At 39.9% G+C, this 11,146-nt stretch overlaps 2 protein-coding genes across 2 annotated transcripts; both read left to right on the forward strand.

Moving 5' to 3' along the window:
- The first annotated feature begins 3,492 nt into the window (after positions 1 to 3,492).
- LOC146550940 (uncharacterized) lies at positions 3,493 to 6,357 on the forward strand. The gene is made up of 5 exons (XM_085259486.1): positions 3,493 to 4,057; positions 4,309 to 4,443; positions 4,738 to 4,794; positions 4,983 to 5,123; positions 5,227 to 6,357. The coding sequence occupies exons 1-5, from the start codon at positions 4,055 to 4,057 to the stop codon at positions 5,353 to 5,355; spliced, it is 465 nt and encodes a 154-aa protein (XP_085115612.1). The 5' UTR covers positions 3,493 to 4,054; the 3' UTR covers positions 5,356 to 6,357.
- Positions 6,358 to 7,117: 760 nt separating this feature from the next.
- Positions 7,118 to 10,752, forward strand: aar2 (AAR2 splicing factor). The gene is made up of 3 exons (XM_085260668.1): positions 7,118 to 8,164; positions 8,246 to 8,475; positions 9,689 to 10,752. The coding sequence occupies exons 1-3, from the start codon at positions 7,402 to 7,404 to the stop codon at positions 9,854 to 9,856; spliced, it is 1,161 nt and encodes a 386-aa protein (XP_085116794.1). The 5' UTR covers positions 7,118 to 7,401; the 3' UTR covers positions 9,857 to 10,752.
- Positions 10,753 to 11,146: the final 394 nt, after the last annotated feature.

Below are 11,146 nucleotides of genomic sequence, written 5' to 3' on the forward strand. Positions count from 1 at the left end.
CTCCCATCTTTTTTATCCAATAATCCCTGCTGTTATTTTATAGTTCTGCCGTGTTGGATCATTCAGCATCATCTAAATTTTAATATATTACCACAGAATTCTTCCAAAGGTCTGCCTAGTTCAGCTAACAACCTGACTAACTTTACCGATATCGATCAAATATCACAGTCCCATTGGTCAGTGTTGGTATTCTGCTTGTTAGGCAGAAGAAGGGCAACAAAAGATAAACAGGGCAGGCTATAATAGCTTTGTGGAGTTGGAGTTGGGTAACATTCAGCTCTGTGTACAAGTAGGAAGATGGCAGTTTTTTATTACTGAAAATGTAACAAAAGCTACAGTTATATAATCAATATGGACTTAAAGGACAGACTTATAAGCTTTAATTCAAGGGGTGTCCAATACCACTGATGAGTTAGAGCTGGTCCAGTGTTTTTACAGTGTTCTGTTTTTATTTATTATTTTGTTTTGTGAGCTGCTTCTATTTTTTTTTCTTCACAAGTTAATGCGGTAAAAGGTTGTGAGATGTTTCCAAGTGACGTGTTTGGAAAGCAGCTGTGAACCACAACGTGCCATCAAAAGAGCTCTTAAGTACAAGTGTAACAGACCAAATATCAGCTGCAAAACAAGAAAAAACAGCTCCTTCAGCGTGATAGCGAGTGCATTAGAGAGGCCAAATCATTTAGACAGGAAAAAAAACAAACCAAGGCACTTTGCAACATAACAAAGTCCACATTTCCATGGATGACAACACCGGTGGATGATCCTGGGATCCTTTCCATTGTAAATGGAGCCTGACTGATATTTAGGACGATACTGATATTTGTTATTTTAAAAATATGATATTGCGATATATTTGTCGATATCTTTTTCTTTTTTTTAAAGAAGACATAAAATAAACATAAACATTTGTTACGTGTACGGTACTTTTTTTTTATCCCCTACCTGAAGCTGCACGGATCAGCTGCTTGTTGCGTTTGGTGGGTTGCGAATAGGGAAGTTGCAGAGTGCCCTCTGGTGGACAACTTATGCAATATCAACACCCACAACGTGGTTGAAGGGCGTTTCTCTCTTCTATGTCATTTATGAGCTGTTACAAATGCAGGTACCAATAGACTGGCATACAACTAAGTCAGTCGGGCTCTAATTATAAGGATACAGAGGGTTAACGACAAGGTTCAAACCATACCTGAAAGTAAAAGGAAAGACTTTGCCAGAGCAGTTTGGAAACACCATTCTTTAAACAAATAAAACTGACATCAACCTTTACCAGAATGACGGGACAAAAAAAATTTGGCACAGCCATCCATTGGCTCATAAATCAAGCATACAGCATCTAATAAAAAAATGGACTGGAAACAGTATGATGCACAGACACACATGCTTTCCAGTTTCACTAATCACTAGTGTTGTGATGACACAAGACAGAAAGAGTCATGAAAAACTTAAATGTTGGGCTAAACACCACAAAGTAGGAAACTCATTCCACATTAATTTATTAAATTACATTCTAGCTGCTGAAAATAAGTGACTGTGAAAGATGGTTGTGATTTTTCAACAGTTCATGCAATATTTTTGTTTAACTCAAAGCTGAGAGTCTGTACTTAACGTCCATATTCACTCTGTAATAGGGGTGGGTTTTAATAATCGATTTATCGATTAAAATCGATTCTGGCTTGGATAACGTGATATCGATTCATTAAAATCCTGAATCGATTTTTTTATATAAATGTATTTTGCCCAAAATTCAAGAATCTCAGGTGAAACGTCACAAAATTTTGACAACCACCAAACATTTAAAACAGTAAATGAGAGCAGGTACACGGCTTCTGCACAAAGACGTAAACACAAAGCGCGGATCAGAATCAGTGAGATGTCGCCTTTCTCACCCGACAGCACGGACACGGTCTGGGCTGAAAGCCGACAGCTCGCTGATTCTGATCCGCGGGTCCGCGCTTTGTGTTTACGCCCTTTTTGCGCTGATTCTAAAGCTGTTAGTTTTATCTCTCTCCAAACAATATTGACCAAACCAGCAGCAAAAGAAGATCCCAACTACACTTCACAAAAACATCGTCATGGACTCCCTCTGACTTTTTCTGTTTTGCTTCCACCACAATAAAATCACACTTCATGCACAGCTCTCTCTCTCTCTTTCTCAGTGTACTTCAAGAACAGTTTCCCGTCTATTCACGAAATCTGTTTTCTGCATTATTCGCTTGCTTGTTACGCACAAGTCTACCGTTATTTACAGCGCTGTCGGCCACTGTTTTTTTTTTCCTTTTACTTACTTCCGAAAAGAAAACCTAATTTCTGCCATTCAATAGGCTTCTGAACAAATTTAAACTTTTTAAAATTATACAAAATGCAAAACGCTGTGTCTCTAATAAAACCACTGTAACTTCAGAGATAATGTTCATATGTTGATTAATGGTTTTCTTTCGTTTTTGATGTACTGCAGAATATTTGTACAAAATCCCAGGCCAGGAAAACCTCCTTCATGTTTTTCTGTGTTTTATCTTCAGCTACTTTGACACAAAGGCATCTGCTGTGATGCTCACACCTTTGATAAAGTCTGGAAAGTGTCAGCTTCCTTTTTATAGATACAAAAATATGTAAATGTACTGATCTGAATTATAACATTTCTGACTGTCTGAGGCAAAATTTCCCAGATTCGAATCGAATTGAATCGAATCGTGGATCGAATCGATTCAGGACCCTGTGAATCCGAATCGAATCGAATCTATTCTAGAAATCAGTGACGATACCCAGCCCTACTCTGTAACACTTGAATTTGTTTTTGTGAAATCTTTAAATGAGAAAATGTGTTCTCTGGTGTGTTGACAAGCACTTATTTTGCTTTCACGATGCTTGATCTGTTCATCATTCTTTAGCTGCCTGTGACCAGCCATTTCAAGTCATCTCACAGCAAACCAGCACACTGTCAGCTGGATTTGGCACACATGAGAATTCTGTTAACGAATTATATTTATAGCTCACATTGAAGGTGGTAAAAATGTACTATTAAATCAAAAATTATGCTTTATTGTTTTGATTTATTGTTCTGAGTTCAGTCTATGTGGTTGTTACAATTGTGAAATAAATGCATATTTCAGGCATTTTATACAAGAACTATCTAAAAAGGGCAGTTTCACATTTACAGAATGTTTGAACTGAACACATTAAGGTGTTTTTATCTGTAGCTGTGTTTGTTAAACACTTTACATTTTTGTGGAATTATATGTTTTGTGTCTTCTCCAGGTTTGGCTATATCTGTTTAGAAACACATGACAGTGTATATAAACTCTTTCTCAAGGATTATATCATGTAGCCATGATTTTTGTCCTTTCTACATATCTTTTCTGAAATGTGTTTAAAAATACTTTGCAGGCATCCAATAAACAGACAAAGTTTATTGCAGAATTCACTGTTTCTCCCAAACAAGTTGGTTTCTAAGACTTTTTTTTTCTTGTGCTGTAAGTTAAATGTCAACTCAAACTCTGACTGCACACTTTGTTTGTGAGATGTGATTTCCCACACTTTCACTCTAAGAGTGACATTCATCCTCCCGAGCAGTTCCCATGCAGGGTCATAGTTTTGACTGCTCTCTCTGGTATTTCATTCCATTTTTTATGTTGTAGGCTGCCTTTTTTTTCTTTTGCTATCACAACAAGCTTTTAAAAAGTTTAAATCGGCGCTTTGGATAAATGCCGCGTCGTGTCTTTCCAACGAAACCGAAAGGATGGAGGCAAATGATTGATTGCAGAAGTTGTCCTTGACTTGATCGGACTGGAGTTTGGTGAAATCCTAAGCCCGGCGTCAGCAATCCACGACGGGGAAGGAAATAGGAGCAGTCAGTTTGGTAATGTTGGAAGCCACGGAGCGCCACATCGGAAGTCTACCCGTCGCCGTATTAACGTCTCCGCCACAGGTAGTGCAAAAGTACTGAAGGGGAGCCAAAGAAAAAAAAAAGTGAAAGTTTGGAGCTCACCATGAGCGAAGACGGTCACGACTAGAGATGGGTTTGCTCGTCTGAAGATCCTGCAGAAAAACATGATAAATGGTAAGCGCAGTTTGAACATCTGGTGCGTACTTACGCAGTAAATGAGCTGCTGCTGATGAAGCGTGCACACCGACGTATATTAATGTGGTTATTTCGACTTTGGTCGAGATGTCAGGTGGCGCAGACAGCTGGAAACTGACAGATGCTTTTAACGCACTGTGCGCCTCAGCGGGAGCCAAATTGAGCGATGATTCGTGGCCTGTTTTCCTTGGTTGCCTGTGAAGAGTTGTAACACTGCTCTCTTTTCATAGTGTCTGACTGGAACTCTGCTCCGTAGTGTCCTGGTGGCTGTCTTGTTGGCCTACTCCTGTGGGAAAAGTAGATGTAACTATAAAGAAATACTGGGCTCCTACAGAGAAGTCATCTCCGTTGAACTACAGAATCTGGTATGATTGCAAAGTTTATCATAAGACTGTGGGATTAATTAACTGTGGTAGATATTTAAAAATGATTGTGTTTTAAGTATTGTATTGGCAGACATCCCCACTAACTAAACTACCATTAAATGCAAGTTCACTGCAATCAGTTACAGCTGTGATAAAGCTTGTGAGTTAATAACATGTGCTAGGCTGCCCTCCAGTGTTTGCTCTTCAAGTAAAGCTCTTTCTCCCCTCTCTCTTTTGCATCACAAGCCAAATAAATGTCTTAAATAACTCAACACTGGGCTTTTTCTTTTGCAGAATCTGACTGTTTCAGCGAATAAATTTAAAGAGAGAGACCCTTGTCCCTCAGGAAAGGTAAGTGGCACTACATTATATGCACTTTCAGCACCATGGACAGGGTAAAAATGACAACCTGCGTGGCACATGTTGTACATTTACGTTTGGGTAAATACAGAAGAAGTTTTCAACCTTTGACTGACATGCTAGATGGACTATTCCACCTTTTTAATTTTCTACACGTTTGGGCTGTTATCTCATGGCAGGCACGTCGCATCCTGGTTTCCATCTATGGTATGACACAGCAGATGCGGTGTCAGGGGAGTGGCAAAAATCAATCTGACCTGGAGAAGCCAGTTGAGAGCATGGAGCAGCTAATTGTGCAAAACTGCCGTCCCCAGTATTTGGTAAGATGACTTTAATGTGTTCTTCTGAGCCCCCAGCACCACCGCACAGTGAGAAAACAAGCCAAACCGCTCTTGTGCTATTTTCTTTTTCCATTTTTTTCAGGGAAATAAAACCTCTTGTTCAGCTGTCCAGAAAATACGAGGAAAGAAGAGAAAAAGGATGAGGTTAATCCGAGTTATCAAGGCACTGATCACTTGCTGGCAAAAACTTCAAAGTGTCTCTGTGCTTTAAAAGTAGGAAATGTATCTCCCTGGTTCCTATAGGCCTGTGCTACTTTCTCATGAAGACATAAGGTGAATTTACACAGTGTTCCTTGCTACAGATAGCGAATATTACATGTGACCAATCAGTGACTGTGTTTAGACAGCTATTTTTCAAAAGCAAAGTCATGAATGTTTACTGTTGTCAAGTTCTCAGTGTCTTGTGTATTAAAAGCTACACCAGCATCTGCATGTCAGCATTGCTACATTTTATGGAATAGCTTTATATAGTAAGCAAAGATAAGCTAAAGATCGACGCGTTCAGATACTTTTAGACCATTTTAAAAGTTTCTCCTGTTGTACAAACTCTTATGTTTTGTGTTTGCAAACCACATGTCATCATACCCAAAAATGTTCTTATGTCGGTTATATAGTTGAGTATATGCCACATAATAAAATTTGTACATGTTTGATTTATACTATTCTGAAGTGAGCCTATGCAGTTATTGTAATAATGATATTAATTAATTAATTATTATTATTAGGGGTGCTATAGGTGTATCAGCTACAATAGACTTTTGTTGCAAGATATTATATAACCATCCTTTTTTTCATTATTTTGATTAAGGAATGAATGTTAGTGTTACAAAATGTCATTCAATAAATATTGCACAATGTCTTTATTGTAAAGAATGGAAACATATAGAAGCTTGTTTCTGTCAATCAAGATTTTTTTTATTTTAATTTAATTTTTTTTTGTTAGTCAAAATTTTCAGGTGATGTCTTGAAATTTTCTACTCATGACAAATCACTCAATTTTAAAACATTTAGTCAGTAACTTGACGTTTTGTGAAAAAAGTTCTAACTTAGCTTCTAACTACTTTTTTTTTTCTGAGTGACGGAAAAAAGCTTCCATAAAGAGGTCACAAGAAAAAGCTAAATGTGAATAAAGCAGATATTAATACATGCTGGCTAAATCATTATATTTTAAATAAAGTGTAGCAAAAAAAACCCAACCAATCTGCTATTTATTTATTAGTGATCTGCTCTTAGCCACTTTGTAGTTTGCAGTTGTGATGGACAAGCTGATAGATGAGGTCAGGCAGGAGTCTCTGTGATGTTTGTAAACGACATTGTGATCTGTAGTGAGAGTAGTGAGAAGGGGGATGAGAGCCTGGAGAGGTGGAGGTGTGCACTGAAGAGGAATGAAAGTCAGAAGAAGCAAGACATGTGTGTGACTGAGAGGGGGTAAAGGTGAGGATGCAAGGAGCAGAGGTAATGAAGGCAGACAAAAATATAGGAGGTGGAGGTGGCAGAGTTGAAAATGTTACGATTTTCATTTGTGGTGACAAGGATGGACAAGATTAGAAATGAGTCTACTGGAGGGCCAGCTTACGTTGAGTGGATTGGAGGCAAAGTTAGAAAGACAAGGCTGAGATGGACATGCGCGGATACAAGAATGAAGAGGAAGAAAAGAGCAAGACCACAGAGATTCGTGGATGTAGCGAAGGGGAGCATGCCAAGGTTTGGTGAGACAGAGGACGATGCATAGGGTGAGATCTCTGGCGACACCTACAGGCAGCAAGCAAAAGACGAAGTGCAAATATAGATAATATACAATAACTATACACATACACAAATCATATAATACATCTATATAATTATTCTATTATACATAAACGATTTATAACATTTTAAATTTATTAATTAATGTATTTAAATTAAAAGTAGACGGACACAAATGTGTTTCATGGTACTGTTTCCGTCCGGAGCAAGAAATTTGTGGCACAACTTCCACCATACGAACGACTCGAAACGTCAACAGCTGGATGTATGAAGTGTGGCTGTGAGAAAGGCTATTACACCGAAGTTACTAACACAGTGTAGCTTTAAAAAAAATTTTTGCCATGTTTTCAGTCATCGAGAATCGCATCAATTGAAAGTATTAGCGTCAAAGCAGCAGCGGCTCTCTGACCTTTTGAGGAAATCCGTTTGAGTGATCTGCATTTAACAGGTGAGAGCAGAGTTTAGTTAGTTAATTCGTTAGTAGATTCACGTTAAGTACCCCTTAAAAGACATGGCCAGCAGCAGCAGTGGTAGTGTGGACATGGATCCAGATGTTGCCCTGAGGCTTTTCGAGGAGGGAGCTACCCTCGTGCTGCTGGGTGTTCCTCAGGGTACAGAGCTCGGAATCGACTGCAAGAGTTGGCAAGTGGGTCCTCGTTTCCGGGGTGTTAAAATGATCCCCCCTGGTCTGCACTTCCTCCACTACTGCTCGTCAGGCTATGGAGGACAAATTGGCCCGAAGACAGGCCTCTTCCTCTCTCTCAAACCCAGAGAGATCATACTGGCCAACTGGGACGCCAAGGAAGAAGATCTGGACTTCTCAGCCTCCAAGAATGAAGAGGAGTTGAGTCGGATTCGTGCCAGCTTGCGCGAGCTGGATCCTTACCTGGGCCCCTATCCCTATGAGGTGATGAGGAAGTGGGTGTCCCTCACTGACCGTATCAGTGAGGAAATGGCCAAAAACTTGCAGCCTCTCTCAGGTCGAGTATGTGCATTCAGTGACGTGATTCCCGAGCTTCAGTTCACACACACCAAAGACAGGGCGGAGCAGCCGAGGAATGACACGGCCTGTCAGAGCATGAAAGAGGGGCTTGACAGGCTCCCCAAGATGAAACAAAGGGAGGGTACGGAGTTGCGCTTCTCTGTCATCCCTAAGAAGACCTACCCTCCCGGGGCTACGCCGGCTGAGATCACCAAGTGCAGCATGGACCTGAGCTACGCTCTGGAGACGGTGCTGGAGAAGAACCACATGCAGGAGGCTCTTAACGTGCTGGGTATGTATCACATTTGTTAAAAATGGGTTACTCTTGATTCATTATGCAAGAAAAAGTACTGACATTTAGCCCCTCTCTCAGGTGAGCTGCAGTTTGCCTTTGTGTGTTTTCTCTTTGGAAATGTGTACGAGGGCTTCGAGCACTGGAAGTGCCTCCTCGCTCTGCTGTGCCGCTCAGAGGAGTCCATTCTGAAGCGCAAGGACCTCTACCTGGGGCTCATCGCCGTGCTCTACCACCAGCTTGGAGAAATACCTCCTGATTTTTTTGTTGACATTGTATCTCAAAACAACTTCCTTACCTCCACGCTGCAGGTACATGCACAAATCAGACTATAGTGTTTGTCACTTGATGCTCCTTTATATCTAACTAAATAATATATATTCATCTCACTGGTGCAAAATTGATTTTAGATGTGAACTAAGATGTTGTGATATTAAAAAGTTAAAAAAATGTGTTCTTGCAAACTAATCTTAAGTAATTTAGGGTCCATTAACCAGTATCACACTTTTCAACCAACAAGCCAGAAGATCAGCCTTTTACTTGCTCCTTGTGTGACTTTATTGGCCCACAAAAATGACAGTTTAATTTCAAGATTATACTATAGGAACATATAATTTTTTATTAGTAGATTCAAGCTGTATTCAGACTACATTGTGATCTGTGGACAGAATTAGAATTGAGTACATCAGAGGGACAGCTCAGGTTTGAGAGTTTGGAGAGGGAAGGCTGAGATGGTTTGGACATATGCAGAGGAGGGATAGTGGCCAGATTGTACAAAAGAAGCTGAATATGGAGATTCATGGATGTAGTGACGGAAGATATGCAGAGAGTTTGTGTGACAGAGAAGGATGCTAGGGATAGGCGGAGATGGAGGCAGATTATCCACTGTGGTGACCCCTAAATGACGCAGCTAAAAGAAGAAGATTATTAGGAAAAAAGCTGTAAATAAAGGTTTAAAATAAATGTAGTGGAATAAATAAAATGGAAGTCAAAGCAGCTAAAAACAGTCGATCATTTCGGTCAGCTCTGTTCAGGGGTAAATCGGTCAGTGGAAACACCGTCACTGGTCCAAATGGGTCAGCAGCTGGGCTATCAACTTTCCCAGTAGAGTTTTCTGCTGGCCTTGGGCCATTGGCCTGTTGGTTATGTTGAACCCTGCATTTGTACTACTTAAACCCCAGCGGGGATTAAACCTGGGCTTGCTCCACACTTTGCATGCTCTTCTGGTTAAATGTAAAAAAATAAATTATAAAGATAATAATTCGTATGCAACGAGAAAGGGATGTTTAAATTGCCAGTGTGTTGAATACCTTTCACAACACTATTTTTTTATGGCTGGTATCTGAGGACAGTTTATAATTCGATCCGTACAACATACGTTCATAATCCTGAATGATCTCCACGACACACAGAAATGCTTGCAAACAGAAAATGGACCACAGTATCAAAGCATCACCTGAATTTTTACAGATCACATTTACAGTTACCAGTTTATAAAATTGTTTGATTAATTGTTCTTCACAGGATTTTTTCCAGTTTGCCATTGGGCCTGGTGTAGATGCCAACCTGCGTAAGAGAGCAGAGAAATTCAAAGCCCACCTGACCAAGAAGTTCAGATGGGATTTCGATTCAGACTTGGACGACTGTGAACCTGTTGTGGTGGAGCTGCCTGAAGGTGTGACAGTCGACTGAAACTACTCAATGGACTCTCCTCACCGAGAAAAAGGAACACAGAAGGAGATCCACAAAGTATCTTATGCTACAGTCACACTAGGGAAAACAGTGGGTGGAGACGACGGCACGACCAAACATTTTTGCAACTGACTGATCTCATTGGCTTTCAAATAGTTGCTTTGAAGATGGCGACCAAGTCTGTGATCACTTGCAGACAACTGCTATCTTTAAAGTGGATTTGGTGATGGTGATAAAATGGCAATACACTGAAATTCACATTATGTACTTACATTCAGAGTCCAGCTAGGACCTGATAGTTTTGAAGCATAATTTCAGACATTTCTACACGAATGGTGACACAGCTGCTGCAGGACGATGATTCAGCTGCAGAGTCACATAAGCATTCGGCAGCCTCACATTTAAATTAGCAGCTGGCAAACAGTTGCAGAGAGATGCAGTGAAGTCTGGTTCAGCAGAGACTGACTCAGAAAGATTGTGTTGTGTTGAATCTGTTTGTGTTCATAAATTAGACAGCATACTTTCTCCAGTCTGTCTGAGAGTGATTGCAGACAGAACCTATTCAGTCATTCAGAGGCTGAGCGTGTTGTTGGTCACTGCGACTGCTTCCAGCTGTTTGCTACCATCATTGTCTTTCTCCTAGTTACAAGGAATCCTCATAATGTTAGTTTGTGTAGCTCTATTAGTTCTTTTGCAGAGTGCATTGAAATGATCGTGTGTGAGCTGCACTACACCTGTGGGAAAAAGCATACTCACAAGATTTACCAGGTTTTCTGAAAGGGTTGGAACTCATAAAGTAATGATTTTCTTGTTAAAGTACTGCTTTGTTAAATTTTGTTTTTATTATATTTCTTTACTGTAATCAATTTAATAAAAACAGCACTTCTGAAACAAAATATCCACCTGTGTCTGGTGGTTTCTGTCACTGTTGTTTATCATTAATGAAGCTTTCAATACTTGCTGCCATGTCTTTTCTCTTTCTCCTCCACTAGATGGCGCACATAGGCTTATTTACAGCTTTAAAGCTGCTCTATAACACCATATTTGCAGATTGTCAGTTCCACAATCGATAAAAGCTGCTGTTTTTGGTGGGAAGGACTTGTAAGAAGAATTTCATACAATTTAGTAGCTTTTTTTTTTTTTTTTTTTTTTTTTTTTTGCCTGTCCCGTTTGGCTCTTTTGCCATCAGAATTGTTGTCTAAAGGCAAAGAAAGATGCCCAACGGATTTACTTTACCAAATTGACCATCCCAGCCTTGCCGTAATGGTCCATTTGATTCACCTTTTATTG

Source organism: Mchenga conophoros, linkage group LG20 (genome assembly GCF_057382185.1).
Source record: "Mchenga conophoros isolate Kocher_MC1m ecotype Shallow Benthic linkage group LG20, M_conophoros_male_GT1.1, whole genome shotgun sequence".
NCBI lineage: Eukaryota > Metazoa > Chordata > Actinopteri > Cichliformes > Cichlidae > Mchenga > Mchenga conophoros.